Below are 14256 nucleotides of genomic sequence, written 5' to 3'. Positions count from 1 at the left end.
TATTAATAGTATATAAAATGCGATTGCCATTCCACCTGTTCTATTGAAAAATCGTTCTGGTATCTTAGCGCTACGATTCTACATTGCTAGGCTTTTTCCTAGAAGACTAGTCGAGAGATTATTTACAAAGACAGAGATACTAAGTGACAAAGTTTCATTATCGAGCGTCAGAATATATATCTGTCGCTGTTTGGTCTGGAGGGTGCTTAAAATTCGGTTTTTCAATTCGTCTGAGCTAGCAGGCCATCTCGAATCACATAGAATATATTAAATTGTTATTACGAATGTGGCAAAGTGCCAGTCGAAAGAGCTGAGCTATTGAAAATAGAACTGTGGGATGTTATAAGTAGGAGATGGGAGCGGCGAGAAAGATTCTCTGATCTTGTAAAAAAAATTGACGTAAAATGTTTTTCGCAAGACGAAAATGGAAATAGACGAAAATCCTCCTAGGAAAAGTTCATTAATTGTCGCCAAGTCAAACGGCGAAGATACTAAACAAGACGATTCAGGGATCTTGGATACTACGAAGTTTAAAACGCTCGAGGAGCAAGTGAAATTTTACGAGCGAAGAATTAGGTCTTGTCACAAAGCAAAGCAGAAAGAAAAGGAAGGTGACGAGCTTTGTAATTTAGGGATTCTGTACTACAAGGCAGGTCGGCTTCAAGACGCAAGACATTGTCACGAAAGACATCTGAACATTGCTAAATCGATTCGCAGTCCCAGGAGCGAGAAGAGAGCGTATTGTAATTTGGGCTGCACGTATCGCAGATTGGGGAATCTCGACAGAGCGATCGAATGCTACGAAGAAGGACTCAAGCTCGCAAAGGAACTCGGCGACAGGACAGGCGAAGGAAAGCTTATAAACAATTTAGCTAACATTTTTGAGCAGAAAGGAGACTTTGATCAAGCTGTTTGTTACCATCAGAGACGACTAAAGCTTGCAAAGGAGTTGAATGATTTAGATGCAGAGAGCAAGTCGTGTGCGAGTATTGGGAATATCCACCATTTGCTTGGAAACATCCGAGAAAGCATTGCTTACTACGAAAGGCTCGTTGCAAGCTTGAAGTTCAAACTCGGTAAGAAAATATATTAATTTCTGTGTTTTACTAGACCTAGCTACGCTCATGATATATACAGCGTACAACTACGGTATTCGCATGAAATATTGATAAATATTTTATTATACATATATTATATATATATTTAATGGTAAATTGCGTTTGAAAAATGATTTTTTTTTTTCTTTTTTTTTCTTCTTTTTTGAAAATAATTTTGGGCTGTACTTAATTTCCGGAAAAAACGCCTTAAGCATTTTATATTTTGTTAATTTCCAAGGGCGCTTTTCAATTCAAAATAATGTCAAAATTAATTTATTGATTTCATGAGTTCATAAAGGGGTTTAAAAATCTAAAAAATGAGTTAGAAATCTGTAAAATTATGCACCAATACCAACAAACAAACTAAATGGAATGTAGAATTGAAAAGAAAATGGTCTAGCCAGTGATTTAGTAATTCATAGAGGTAGAGGTTCTAGAGTAAAGAATTTTAGGTTTGAATAGCGGCTAGCCACATGTGGTTGGATTGAACCCCATATTTAATTAGTAACATCCACCAAAACCATACTACAGTGTGGTTAAATAATTACTCTTTCCAGAACTAAATCGCTGGGGTTTTTTCAAAGTTAATGCAAAAAATTGAAACAGTCATTGAAATGAGAAGAATAGAAAAATTGCGAGAGGAAACAAAACTAACTCAAAATCAAACAAACAAAGATAAGTTCTGGTTTCGTTCCAATTTAAGAATTAAGCCAGAAATTTCATGTCATTTATTTTGTTTGTGGTTATGAGTTTTCTTTTCATGGCACACAAATGTCATTCACGAATGCAAGCCTTGTTTCAACAACTCCAAAAACTGTTTATCGATAAGAGTCCGTATAATTGAAATACCACATAACAAAGTTAATAGACAGATTACGCATTACATTTTTCTTCACGTTTACGACAATGTTTTCCTGAATTTCACTTTAACTTTTGCAGTTTACAAGTATTCCAGCTTTTACTTCACGACTACTAATTAGATTTTTTTTTGATTCTTTCGCTAATCCCAAATTTTCTTCAGTCATTTAACGTTTGAAGTTTGTGGTAAACGAGTTGTTTAAACTCTATTATTTTCTTTGTGGCTGCGATATATGAACTTTTTTAACTTTTTGTTTGTTTATTGAATAATTTAAAGAATACTTTCAAAGATACTAATGTACATCTTTTCTGTTCTTCTTAAGCTCAAAAAGATAAAAAGGCAGCGAAGGTCGAGGCTAATTGTAATGGAGAAGAGAAAGACGACCACTTTGAAGACGATTATTCATACCCTGGAGCCTCGACTCCAAACCGACGAAACAGCGACTCAATCAGCGTGAATAGCTCGAAAACCGATCCTGGTAGTGTAGGCACGGATCCTAAGTCGGGCACTTCAAATGGATAAATCAATGTTTTATGTTCAGAGGAAGACTGGTAACGAGTACGTGCCTCATGGAATCATGGGGCTGACTTAAAAGAAAATTTTAGGGAATATATTCAGAAAAACTCGTACGGTTTTTACGTAATGTGAGGCAAACTTCAGTTGGTTTCCGACCTAATAGTTAGCGGTGCCCTCTGATATAGATCACCCCATGTTTCAGGGTTTTTTCGGCTATCTGACTTGCCGGTGACGATAGTTGAGCCTGCATTCAAAGATACACCGCTGATTACGTAATATATCGTTACCAGTCTCCCTTTAAACTTTGGAACACTAGAATCATTAGACAATTGACAACGGCGTGGTTGATAACCTTTCTGCAAACAGTGGATTGCTTTTTTTTCTGTACTAGTAAAAAGCACTCGTGTGATCCTATCTCGAGGTACCGCCATCATCTAACAAACCGAATAAGCCGTGCACTTTTCGTTTACAGAAAAGAAAATAAACTCAAACGCCGCGGAAATAAAGCTAAGAGACACGGCTCGACTTTAGTTCATTGGCAGGCAATAAAACGACTTTATGCTTCTGAATATCGAGGCAGCAGATAAGATCAGTTTCTTATTGATGCGTAATAAAGTAACATCAAATATGTGCCGATAAAAAAACGTTCTTAGGTCGAAGCTTTTAATATAAGATCAAAGAAAGATAGCGCGGGTTCAAGGCGGCGGCGTAGACACATTTTCTATGCGCGCGCCGATTTAGTAACCATTGAGATTTTTGGCCAGTACCTGGAGAGACTGTCTGGCGCAAACCGTAGAAATCTGAAGGCCTGGGTACGAGATGGTGCGCACGCATGGTCTTCCACATCCTGACAAGAATCCTGCCCTCAAGTAGCCTTCAAGCGCATTTGGCCGCCTTCAACCTCCAATTTTCAAGAAGTACGCACCTAACCTGAGTTTCAGGCACAAGGGAGGGGAGGAGAGAGGATAAATAGCATTGGAGTCAGGCCCTCCTTTCTCCCCTCCCCTAGGGAGTTTTTTCCCCCCGAGTGAAATGAACCCTCAACTCATTACGGGCCTTTTTTTTAAACAAATTTTATTTTAAAATGGCGAATATAGTAGTAGAGATCTCGAGTAAATGATTGCTAAGTTCTTTTAAAATGTCCTTACTAAGTATCTCTATATGTACATTGTCTGCTAATAAGAATTTTTAAGATTTTAAGCTATATATAGTATAGTGCGTTATTCAGCTAAAATATCCTAAACTACTGAATTGTGAATAAAAATTGCAGCTCTAAGCTCTTCAAATCGAAACTTCTTACTTATATAAACTTTTCCTGCATTTTAGTTCTATTTAGTACCGTTCAAAGCAGCATTGGTCCTACCCAAGTTCAGAGGTGACTGTTGTTCTTGTGGCGCAAAAGACTTTGGGACTGATTCATCGCGAGTTCTCAAACGCACCCAACAATCCTTTACATCAACAGTTCATTACCAGTCTTCCTCTAAGCTTAGTAAAATCAAATGATGAGGACAAATGTTACGAGGTATTGCAATGCATTTATGATGACATATTTGCAAGATTAAAAAAGCACAAGGGAAATGATAAGGTATAAGCTGTAGTACAAGTATCTATATATTTACTACTTTTTTGTTTCATCCACGTATTTTTTTATTTTCATATTTCTGCTCCGAGCTTTCGGGTTACAAACCCATCGTCAGGGAAAAATTGATTGAAATTTTAAAAAATATAGTCAAGTCGTGATTCCCACGAACAAAGAAACTCTTCAACTTGTCTATATATTGTTGACATAACGACCCGAACTGGTGAGGCGGCAGAGACGAGACTGTGAAGCATCAATCGCAAGATTTTAAGCCACAAAACTGTTCTTACTTTAAGCATAAAATATTCTGCTCCTATTCTTGATTTTTTCGCTTCTTATTTTCAAATGCTTTCTATTGTTGGTATTGGTTACCGCCATCTTGGATGAATTCAGTGAATATTCTTTTATGTCTCTTGTTGTGACATCCAATATGGCCGACACATTTTCTACGTTTTTTGTTCTAATTTTGTGATCTAATTTCTAAGTGCTTCAGGTTTAAGTATGTATTATAAAGATGATAACATCCAATAGCGGTTGTTATCGGTTGTCATTGTGGACATCATCGTTTTAGTTTCACGATAATATGGCCTAAGGACTGCCAAAGGCTCTTGAATGATGGTCTGGCTTCCTCCCTAAGAAATGATCGCAAAGATTAGATTTAAAAGATCAGCTTCTTTCAGTTGTATTCTGAAGGGTTAGCTGTAAGCAGGCAAAAAAATAAAAAAGGAGAAAGAGAATGAGGAAGCAGGGTGGAAGGAAGAATGATGATGAGTTGGAGAAACAGGAGAAGGAGGGAGGAAATGAAAAGAAGATGTAAGTGGAAGACGAGAGGAGAAAGGGGAGAAGGGAAAGGAAATGGGAGGGAAAAGAATGGAGGAGGATGAAGTAGAAGGAAACTTTAAAAACTTTAAACTCTGATGGTTTCACACAGCCAAAAAGAAAAAGAAAAGCTATGGGGAGAAACTGAAACAAGAAATAGCTTCCTTTACAGAGCAGGTTACCCAGGTTACCCAGCAAGGAGAAGGGTGGAAGGAGAGAGAACGAGAAGGAAGGAGAGAGAAAAATTGAGAAAGTTTGAGAACAAAGAAGGGAAGGGACGAGAGAGAGAAGGAGCCAGGAATGAGAAGGGAAAAAGGCGACGAACGAAAAGGCGAAGGAGAAAGAGAAGAGAAGGAAAAAGAGAATAAGAAACAAGTGATGATGAATCAGAAACTTTTAGAAATTTCTGATGAAAGATAGAGATTTTTCACAGTACGATATCTTGCTTTAAAGTAACATATTATACTTACTCATATTCCCAGCAACTTTTCATGAGTTTGTAAACTTCATCAGGCACATTTGGAGGCGATGGAAGCCTGTATCCACTTTCTAATTTCTCAATAATAATTTGCCCATTCATTCCCTGATTAAAAACAACAAAACGATAAATGCTAGGTATATCATGGTTTCTAGTGGTATCATGGAATATCCCACGAGGCACTCGCCAAGTGGGATATCTAATGTGTCATGAGAAGCATGATATAACTATTTTATTTCACATTATTGAAAATTATAACGCCTTGCTGCAATACCTGGTGTGAAGGAACGGTGGAATAACGCCGAATAAACAATTACTTTCATGCATTCTCATTAGCAGTGTATTTTCAATGGTGCGGGTTAAAATTTCGAATTATTTTTGTTCTACCTGATAAGGTCTTGCACCGTATGACGTAGCTTCCCAGAGTGTGACGCCATAGCTCCATACGTCACTCTTACTTGAGAATTTTCTGAAGTAGATACATTCTGGTGCGTACCATTTGAGAGGCCATTTGCCTGGCGTTACAGCCTAAAAAGCAAAGATACAAAAAAAATATCACACTTTAGTGACAATAATTAATGAGATTTATATTTCTATTGCAATATGCACAGGAAAAAAACCGGATTCCCAAATTTGGAATTAGTTGGAAATTTCCTTGAATTCCCAACGAATTCCCATCCAATTCCCAGAGAGAACGAAATTGTTAGTTTGTTGGGAATTTTGTTTTTCTATTGGGTATTAGAAGAAAATTCCCAACAATAAATCCCAACATTGGTGTTCGAATTGGGAATTCAAGGAAATTCTCAACAATTCCCAATTTGGGAATCAGGTTTTTTTTCCTGTGATGGTGGGTATATTTATATTTTTTGCTGGTCGATTTCGTTAGGCTTCATGACACCTCAGTTTTGCAGTGGCATCATTTCAAGGTCACTCTTTCAGATGAGCTGGCAATGTTCTTTTTATTACCCTGTAGTAATCACTTCCGGCACCCATAGCACGTGACATGCCGAAGTCACTGATTTTCACGAAGCTCTCGTTTACAACCAGCACATTTCTTGCTGCTAAATCTCGATGTACGAATTGATGTGCTTCCAAATACTGCATTCCCTGTGTATGAAAAAGATATGATTTGTAACTAAACGATTGAAAGAGAAATAGTAAACATATGGAACAGATTGCTGGACTCAGCATCACATGTGAGTAGAGGTTGTCAGGTCTCTCCCTTAATTCGTGGGTTTTTCTGCAGGTTCTCCCGTTTTCCTCCCTTCAGAAAACCCAACATGCTAAATTTATGCCCTTAGATCAGCCCAAAGGTGGTTTCAGGTTTGATCTGTGAGTTAGCCATGCCCTGACTTAGATCAGCTCAGAGGTTGTTTCAGGGTTTGATCTGTGAGTTAGCCATGCTCTGACTTAGATCAGCTCAGAGGTTGTTTCAGGGTTTAATCTGTGAGTTAGCCATGCTCTGACTTAGATGAGCCCAGAGATGGTTTCAGGTTTGATCTGTGAGTTAGCCGTGCCCTGACTTAGATCAGCCCAGAGGTGGTTTCAGGTTTGATCTGTGAGTTAGCCATGCCCTGACTAAGATTAGGGGATATATACTGCATTTTAGAAACGACAAACAACTCACCTCTGCAACTTGCAACATTAAGATAAGAGTACTTAACATGGGCATAGTCCTGTGATAGTAAAATAGTAAGGTATCAATTATAGAGAGGCAATGTACCATTTTCCTGCCAAATCCACAGCAATCTGCATGGATTAATTAAATTTTGGTGCCGAACGCAAACTTTTGGGGGATGTGCCCCCCTCCCCCCATGCCTCCCTTCCTACACTAGCATAGAGAGTCATTGGTTCAATCAAAATGGTAGGGTCGCCTGAAAGTGCTATCAAGAAACACTCCTTTTCCCCTGCCATTGCAACTTTGCTTTACGAGGCGCCTTTAGTTGGGTCTTACTTTGCGCCTTGCACTGTAACTTTCGTTGGGCTTTACGTTGCAACTTTGCCAACTGTCTAATAGCATTGCAGGCTCATATATTTCCACGTGACCGCATAATTGTATTATTATTAATATTAATATCAATATTAATAGTAATGAGAAAAGATAGAATAGCCCAAAACACCTCTTGAGCCATAAGCCCCTGACTACTTGGCTGTTAATCAAGCTAATGTTGACAGAAATAAAGCAATGTTTTTGCCACAAACAGAAGAGTTTGAGACCGCAATGCTAATAGATGCTTTGCAAAGTGACAACGTAAGGCACAGTGGAAGTGACAATGTGTAAAGGTGCAACACAAGGCGCAATTATGGGAGGGGGGAAGTATCACTTCACCATCAGCATAGACATGCATCAGTGATTATAGTAAAATAACAGAGTGTCAGTGTCAGTGTCAGTATTACTCTTAGTCTAAGTCTTATCGATTCCTTATTGATTCAATAGGAATGGCTTGCTATCAAATTGAATATTTTGGCTTTCTTACTTATGAGTTTTCAGGTATTTGTTAAGCGGACCCTCAGCAGCTAGCTCCATCACCAGCATCATTGTGGGACCTTGACACATCCCTGGAAACGATTGATAAATTCATTAATGAGTAGGTTAACTCTTGCTTCTTACTTACTTCCCATTTTTCCCCTCTCCTTCTTTCCTTTCCTTATTTCCCCTTTTATCTACTTCCTTTTATTCTTCCTTCCTCCCTCCCCTTTCCTTCCTTCCTTCATTCCATTCTTTCTTCCTTGCCTCATTCCCTCTCTCCCAAGTTTTCCTACTTATTTTCTTCTTCTTTTCATTTCCTCCTAAACTGTTTATAATATCTTTCAAAGAAAGTCCAATTCAACGAATACAATTTTTATGACTCACCGATGATCCTCACAATGTATGGATGATCTAGCTCCATCATGACTTTTGCTTCATGCATAATCTCTGACTAAAGAGACAAACGAAATGCAATTTAAAATGCACTGATTAATCTTTGAGCTTACAGATTGCAACCTATGATTTTGATCAGTCCAGAGGTTGTTTCAGGGTTCGATCTGTGGGCTAGCCATGCCCTGACTTAGATCAGCCCAGAGGTCATTTAAGGGTTTGATCTGTAAGTTAGCCATGCTATTACTTAGATCAGCCAATAGGTTGTTTGAGCTGAGGGTATCAACAAAAAGTTGATTCTTCAGAATTGAAATACTGATTTCCTTTTAAAATAATTTACCTTAGGATTGTTAAGTTCTTCAGATTTCAAACTCTTCACAGCGACAGGTATTTTTTCCCCAGATGGCATTGTATAGGTACCCTTCAACACTGAACCAAAATTACCATGACCTGAAAATAACAAAATTTGAAAGCTGCATTAAGTCAGCTATTCAGATTTTCAAGTAACTTTAGGTTATGTACAGTAGTTGGAGTCAGTCTCTCAATCATTCATAAGCCTGTGCAGTCAGTCAATGCAGTCAGTCAGTGCAGTCAGTCAGTGCAGTCAGTCAGTCGGTGCAGTCAGTCGGTGCAGTCAGTCGGTGCAGTCAGTCAGTGCAGTCAGTCAGTGCAGTCAGTCGGTGCAGTCAGTCGGTGCAGTCAGTCGGTGCAGTCAGTCGGTGCAGTCAGTCAGTGCAGTCAGTTGGTGCAGTCAGTTGGTGCAGTCAGTCAGTGCAGTCAGTCTGTGCAGTCAGTTGGTGCAGTCAGTCTGTGCAGTCAGTTGGTGCAGTCAGTCAGTGCAGTCAGTTGGTGCAGTCAGTTGGTGCAGTCAGTCTGTGCAGTCAGTCAGTGCAGTCAGTCTGTGCAGTCAGTTGGTGCAGTCAGTCTGTGCAGTCAGTTGGTGCAGTCAGTCAGTGCAGTCAGTTGGTGCAGTCAGTTGGTGCAGTCAGTTGGTGCAGTCAGTCTGTGCAGTCAGTCTGTGCAGTCAGTCAGTGCAGTCAGTCAGTGCAGTCAGTCAGTGCAGTCAGTCTGTGCAGTCAGTTGGTGCAGTCAGTTGGTGCAGTCAGTCAGTGCAGTCAGTCAGTGCAGTCAGTCTGTGCAGTCAGTTGGTGCAGTCAGTCAGTGCAGTCAGTCGGTGCAGTCAGTCAGTGCAGTCAGTCAGTGCAGTCAGTCAGTGCAGTCAGTCTGTGCAGTCAGTCGGTGCAGTCAGTCGGTGCAGTCAGTCGGTGCAGTCAGTCGGTGCAGTCAGTTGGTGCAGTCAGTCAGTGCAGTCAGTCTGTGCAGTCAGTTGGTGCAGTCAGTCTGTGCAGTCAGTTGGTGCAGTCAGTCAGTGCAGTCAGTTGGTGCAGTCAGTCAGTGCAGTCAGTCTGTGCAGTCAGTTGGTGCAGTCAGTCTGTGCAGTCAGTTGGTGCAGTCAGTCAGTGCAGTCAGTTGGTGCAGTCAGTTGGTGCAGTCAGTCTGTGCAGTCAGTCTGTGCAGTCAGTCAGTGCAGTCAGTCAGTGCAGTCAGTCAGTGCAGTCAGTCTGTGCAGTCAGTTGGTGCAGTCAGTCAGTGCAGTCAGTCAGTGCAGTCAGTCTGTGCAGTCAGTTGGTGCAGTCAGTCAGTGCAGTCAGTCAGTGCAGTCAGTCAGTGCAGTCAGTCAGTGCAGTCAGTCTGTGCAGTCAGTAGGTGCAGTCAGTCGGTGCAGTCAGTCGGTGCAGTCAGTACGTGCAGTCAGTCGGTGCAGTCAGTCGGTGCAGTCAGTCGGTGCAGTCAGTCGGTGCAGTCAGTCGGTGCAGTCAGTCGGTGCAGTCAGTCGGTGCAGTCAGTCGGTGCAGTCAGTCGGTGCAGTCAGTCGGTGCAGTCAGTCGGTGCAGTCAGTCGGTGCAGTCAGTTGGTGCAGTCAGTTGGTGCAGTCAGTCAGTGCAGTCAGTTGGTGCAGTCCGTCTGTGCAGTCAGTCTGTGCAGTCAGTCAGTGCAGTCAGTCAGTGCAGTCAGTTGGTGCAGTCAGTTGGTGCAGTCAATTGATGCAGTCAGTCAGTTAGTTGATGATTAATTATTACTGCTTCTTACCTAGTTCTTTTCCAAGAGCGAGATTTTCATGCTTGAGTTCAAAGTTCTTCACTGACTTAAACTGATTGACATATCCAGAGCTCTTCTTTAGCTTCACAGAGTCATATATGGCCTCAAACCCAGCTGAAAATTAACCAGATATATTAGGAAAGGCATGTCAGAATCACATACATACATATGTACAGGCGTCTGTGCACACATCAAAGATTCATTTGATTTAATTAATATAATAATAATGATATTTTATTTGTTAGAAGATACTGATTAATTCGACAGCTTTCCCTGATGTGGGCTTGTTTCACTCACACTCACTACCACTACATTTACTATGTTATGCAGTTACACAGCACCCAACTCATATGTCTATTTCTAAGGAGGGAGGAAAACGGGAAAACCAGGAGAAAAACCCTCATGACAAGGGAGAGAAAAACACTTCTCAAACTCATTAATAATTCATGAGGTCAATGACCAATGGCGACTTTTCATTGTAGTCATGTGCACGCACCTTGATGCTGGATTAAAAACGGATCAAGACACTGATCAAAACACTGACAAATAAACGAATAACTGAGAAGGATTTTTTAGTCACACAAGATTCAAGAACAAATGAATTCAGTTTAAAAACTTGTGCTTAGTGTTAATCCAAACACCTTGAAAAAATAACAGCATGAGGCCTAACGACCTTGTGCTTTCATGTTTCTCCGTGTTTGGAACACTTGCACTTGTTTTTGATCTATTACATCAAACAAACCCAATAGACCTCCTTGGCTCTGCATAATGTTGTCCCATTTCAGACCATGTGTCATTCCCTTGAGAATAAGATTCTTTATTCGGCATGGCATGTGCAACCAAGCGCAACCGTTAACCAAAGAAATGTTACTCTAGGGAATGACACGTGGTCTGAAATGGGAAAACATTATGTCAGAGCTGAGGAGGTCTATTCACATGTGGCATCCACAGGACTTGAACCAGGGATCTGCCCATTGGAAAGACGACGCATTAGCAGCGTAAGCTACCCATGTTACCCACATTTCAAAACAATCTACAAAGAGCACTGTCACTTTACCTTGATTATTACCAGTAGGGTTGTGTTGAGATGGTGGTCGTCCAGGAAGGAGAGGTAAAGGTGACGTTGGACTTCTGGGACTTCTTGGCAAAGACCCTTGAAATCCAGCTCCTGTTGGAACTAAAAATTCAACATAATTAATAATAATAATAATGATGATAATAAAAATGAAAATAATATAATAATAATAATGTTATCCATGGAAACCTATTCATCTTAGAGATTTTCAGTACGTAGGACCAGTCATCTCATACAAAAATGGCCAATTTGTGTGAAATGGTTGTGTTTGTCCACAAGGGCTTGTGCAAAGAGGTAGTCGAAACAACCATGAACTGCATAATATGTGTGCATATTAATTCAGTATTAAAGCCACATGCGTGTCCCAGAAATTTGCCTTTCATTTCTTACGTTTTGGTGGTGAGCCTACGACAGGGGGGCTAGCATCTTCACTAAACGATCTGCTTGCTGGTCTCCCTGGGAAACCAAATTCTGGACGAGGAAGAGATCCACGTCGTTCTTCAAACAGTGTGACATCACATGGCTCAGTGAGCGTGTACAAAAGCCCATCATTAGTTTGGCAATAGTGATCTACAGCAAGCATTAGGTTGTCAAACTTTGGACCGGACTGTATTGAAAGTTGGCCACGGCTGTCAGCATCAAATAGGTAGTGAACGACAGTTCCATTGCAGCAGAGGCCCATGGCATATGTCCCTTTTGGGGACTTTCTTTCTCGTACAAGGTAAAGGCCATTGACACACCCACAGCGCTGGAGCCTGCGTTCCGCTTCCTCACGAGAGATATTTCCATGAAACCAATTTTCGCTTTGATGGAGAACTTTTCCAATAAAGCTTTCCATTTGTCGTTGCATTTGTGGATCATCCTGTAGACATTAAATTTAAAATTATCAAAACTGAGTACAACTCTCAACTCACAAATTCCAATTTGATCACTGAATAGGAGCCATAGGTTTGTTAGCCAATGACTATTGAGACCATGAAGATGAAGATGATTTACTTACTAAGATTCCCATTGATTCCAATGCCCTCTCTGCAGCATCTTTAATATGCTTTTGATTTGTTCCTCCATAGGATCTTGGAAGAACCCCAGGCTTCCGGCATAAAGGAGTTATTAATTTGCACAATAGACCATCAAGCTGAACTGAATGATAACGCACAAGCTCAACTGGTCCAGGAAATCTTGGTCCGTCTTCGATCGCTACATGGCCATCCGATGTTCTCTGGGCTTGGTAGTGTATGATTTTGTTGTTATAACACATTGACAAGGCATAGCTTCCAACTTGAGATATACTTTCTCGCACTAAAAATAAACCATCTTTTTTTCCTCCTCTGATTAAAAGATCTTCTGCTTCTTGTCGAGAGATGCAGCCATGAAACCATGCCTGGGTGTCCGGACTAACAGCCATTGTTTTATTTTTAAATCCTAGAACAAAATAATGCAAGATTATAGATACCCAATATTGATATTCCATCCAATTGATTGCAATCGGTTTAGTATAGATTGGAGTCAATCAAACACAATCAACATTCAACTATGTTCAAATTTTGATTATGTTTAATTGAAATCAATTGAAATCGAATGCTTTCAAATCCAATTCAATTGAATTTGATTTCAGAATCATTTGATCGATTATGCCAGGTAGTTATACTTTCTGTGTGACACACTGAATAATTTTCATCTCCTACCTATATTGCAGTCTATAATTTATAAATCCTTCAAAATTGTAAACAAAACAAAATTCCCCCAAAATTTCCCACATAATTCCTTTTGGATTCAAAATAAATTTAAATGATCGTTAGAATCACAATATAATGGCAGTTGAGGCGTACGTGTAAGTCAATCTGGCCTTTTGTGACCCGTTAAGTTCCAGCAACATAACCAAGTTATGAGAATATCAATGTTTAGTGCATGCAGTCAAATTTCCGCTCCAGCGTCATGTAGACATGACTTCTTAAACAAATTACAATACATAATTGTCTACCTTGAGTTTCTATAAAATGGGTTGTCCATTAATCTATTGTTGATCATAATATTAATATCCTTGTTAGTAATTGTTAATATCAACTAACCTTGTTCCTGTAGTCTGAATAAAAAGCTCACTAGTGAAATAATAATCACTTTCTAATGCTTACTCTTACAGGAAAACAATAGGTAAGATTCACAGAATTAGATAGTACGTAAGCAAACGTATGGTTATAAATATATCGTTCCATCAATTTAAAGCTGCGTATTATACTAATTTATTATACTACTTATAGATATATGTCTCAATAAAATCATAATAATTATACAAGTACTTAACAAAGAGTACGACAATAGGACTATCCATGTTTTAAATATTGGTCATCTGAAATCTTCACATCGACTTATAAACAAATTAAATTAACGTCACAGGGAAAGCTTAATCATGGATGACATTCCAGTGTAATCGCTATGAGCTCCATCATTGTCGATGTGTCTCTGTACAGACTTCTAGAGGAAAAGCATTGTGATAAATGATGATATCGTCTCACCTGCTGTTGTATGGATTTCGTTGAGTCCAATTTCAAGAGATTACGATGAAAATGATCTTCAAAAGTCGAGCTAAATTAATGACACTATCAATGTATATAATTTTAAACCTCACTCCATGGTGTGATTGACCACTTCGTTTAGCAAACTCCGATCGCTCTAAAATACCATTCCCTACGAAGTTAAGTCGACATCAAACGATCCCAAGCTGTAATCAATCCAGTACAATCTCTAAAAACTTATGAAAACAACGGAGAAACTTAAAATTGTTTACGATTGAATCTTAACAAAACTTTCGCTCTTTGGATTCGACTCACTTCCTGCTCTACCAAGGGAGGCTCCTAAGCCCCAATCAGATAATA

General features: G+C 39.7%; 2 protein-coding genes across 2 annotated transcripts; one reads left to right on the top strand and one right to left on the bottom strand.

Annotated features, from left to right (window-relative positions):
- Positions 1–51: 51 nt before the first annotated feature.
- On the top strand, positions 52–3764 carry LOC116302666 (uncharacterized). The gene is made up of 2 exons (XM_031712007.2): positions 52–1076; positions 2279–3764. Exons 1-2 carry the CDS (start codon positions 425–427, stop codon positions 2476–2478), a joined length of 852 nt encoding a protein of 283 aa, XP_031567867.1. The 5' UTR covers positions 52–424; the 3' UTR covers positions 2479–3764.
- A 215-nt stretch (positions 3765–3979) lies between these two features.
- On the bottom strand, positions 3980–14225 carry LOC116302664 (tyrosine-protein kinase SYK). Its single transcript, XM_031712006.2, has 13 exons — positions 13897–14225; positions 12384–12805; positions 11774–12245; positions 11366–11485; positions 10300–10422; positions 8549–8658; positions 8203–8269; positions 7826–7907; positions 6976–7024; positions 6315–6455; positions 5736–5876; positions 5341–5453; positions 3980–4683 (listed from the first exon to the last, which is right to left on the bottom strand). The coding sequence occupies exons 2-13, from the start codon at positions 12786–12788 to the stop codon at positions 4611–4613; spliced, it is 1896 nt and encodes a 631-aa protein (XP_031567866.1). The 5' UTR covers positions 12789–12805; positions 13897–14225; the 3' UTR covers positions 3980–4610.
- Positions 14226–14256: the final 31 nt, after the last annotated feature.

This window comes from Actinia tenebrosa, unplaced genomic scaffold (assembly GCF_029948245.1).
Source record: "Actinia tenebrosa isolate PJP-AT-01 unplaced genomic scaffold, QUT_ActTen_1.0 PGA_scaffold15__27_contigs__length_11533743, whole genome shotgun sequence".
Taxonomy (NCBI): Eukaryota; Metazoa; Cnidaria; class Anthozoa; order Actiniaria; family Actiniidae; genus Actinia; species Actinia tenebrosa.
This window is presented reverse-complemented; position numbering and strand designations above follow the sequence as displayed.

Bases quoted from the DNA above. Each gene is read 5' to 3' on its own strand.
- LOC116302666 (XM_031712007.2), top strand. From the start codon at position 425: ATGGAAATAGACGAAAATCCTCCTAGGAAAAGTTCATTAATTGTCGCC. The intron at 1,077-2,278 runs GTAAGAAAATAT...GTTCTTCTTAAG, and splicing joins AAGCTTGAAGTTCAAACTCG to CTCAAAAAGATAAAAAGGCA.
- LOC116302664 (XM_031712006.2), bottom strand. From the start codon at position 12,788: ATGGCTGTTAGTCCGGACACCCAGGCATGGTTTCATGGCTGCATCTCT. The intron at 10,423-11,365 runs GTAAAGTGACAG...GTTAATTTTCAG, and splicing joins CCCTACTGGTAATAATCAAG to CTGGGTTTGAGGCCATATAT. The intron at 6,456-6,975 runs GTGAGTTGTTTG...TTTCATACACAG, and splicing joins TAATGTTGCAAGTTGCAGAG to GGAATGCAGTATTTGGAAGC.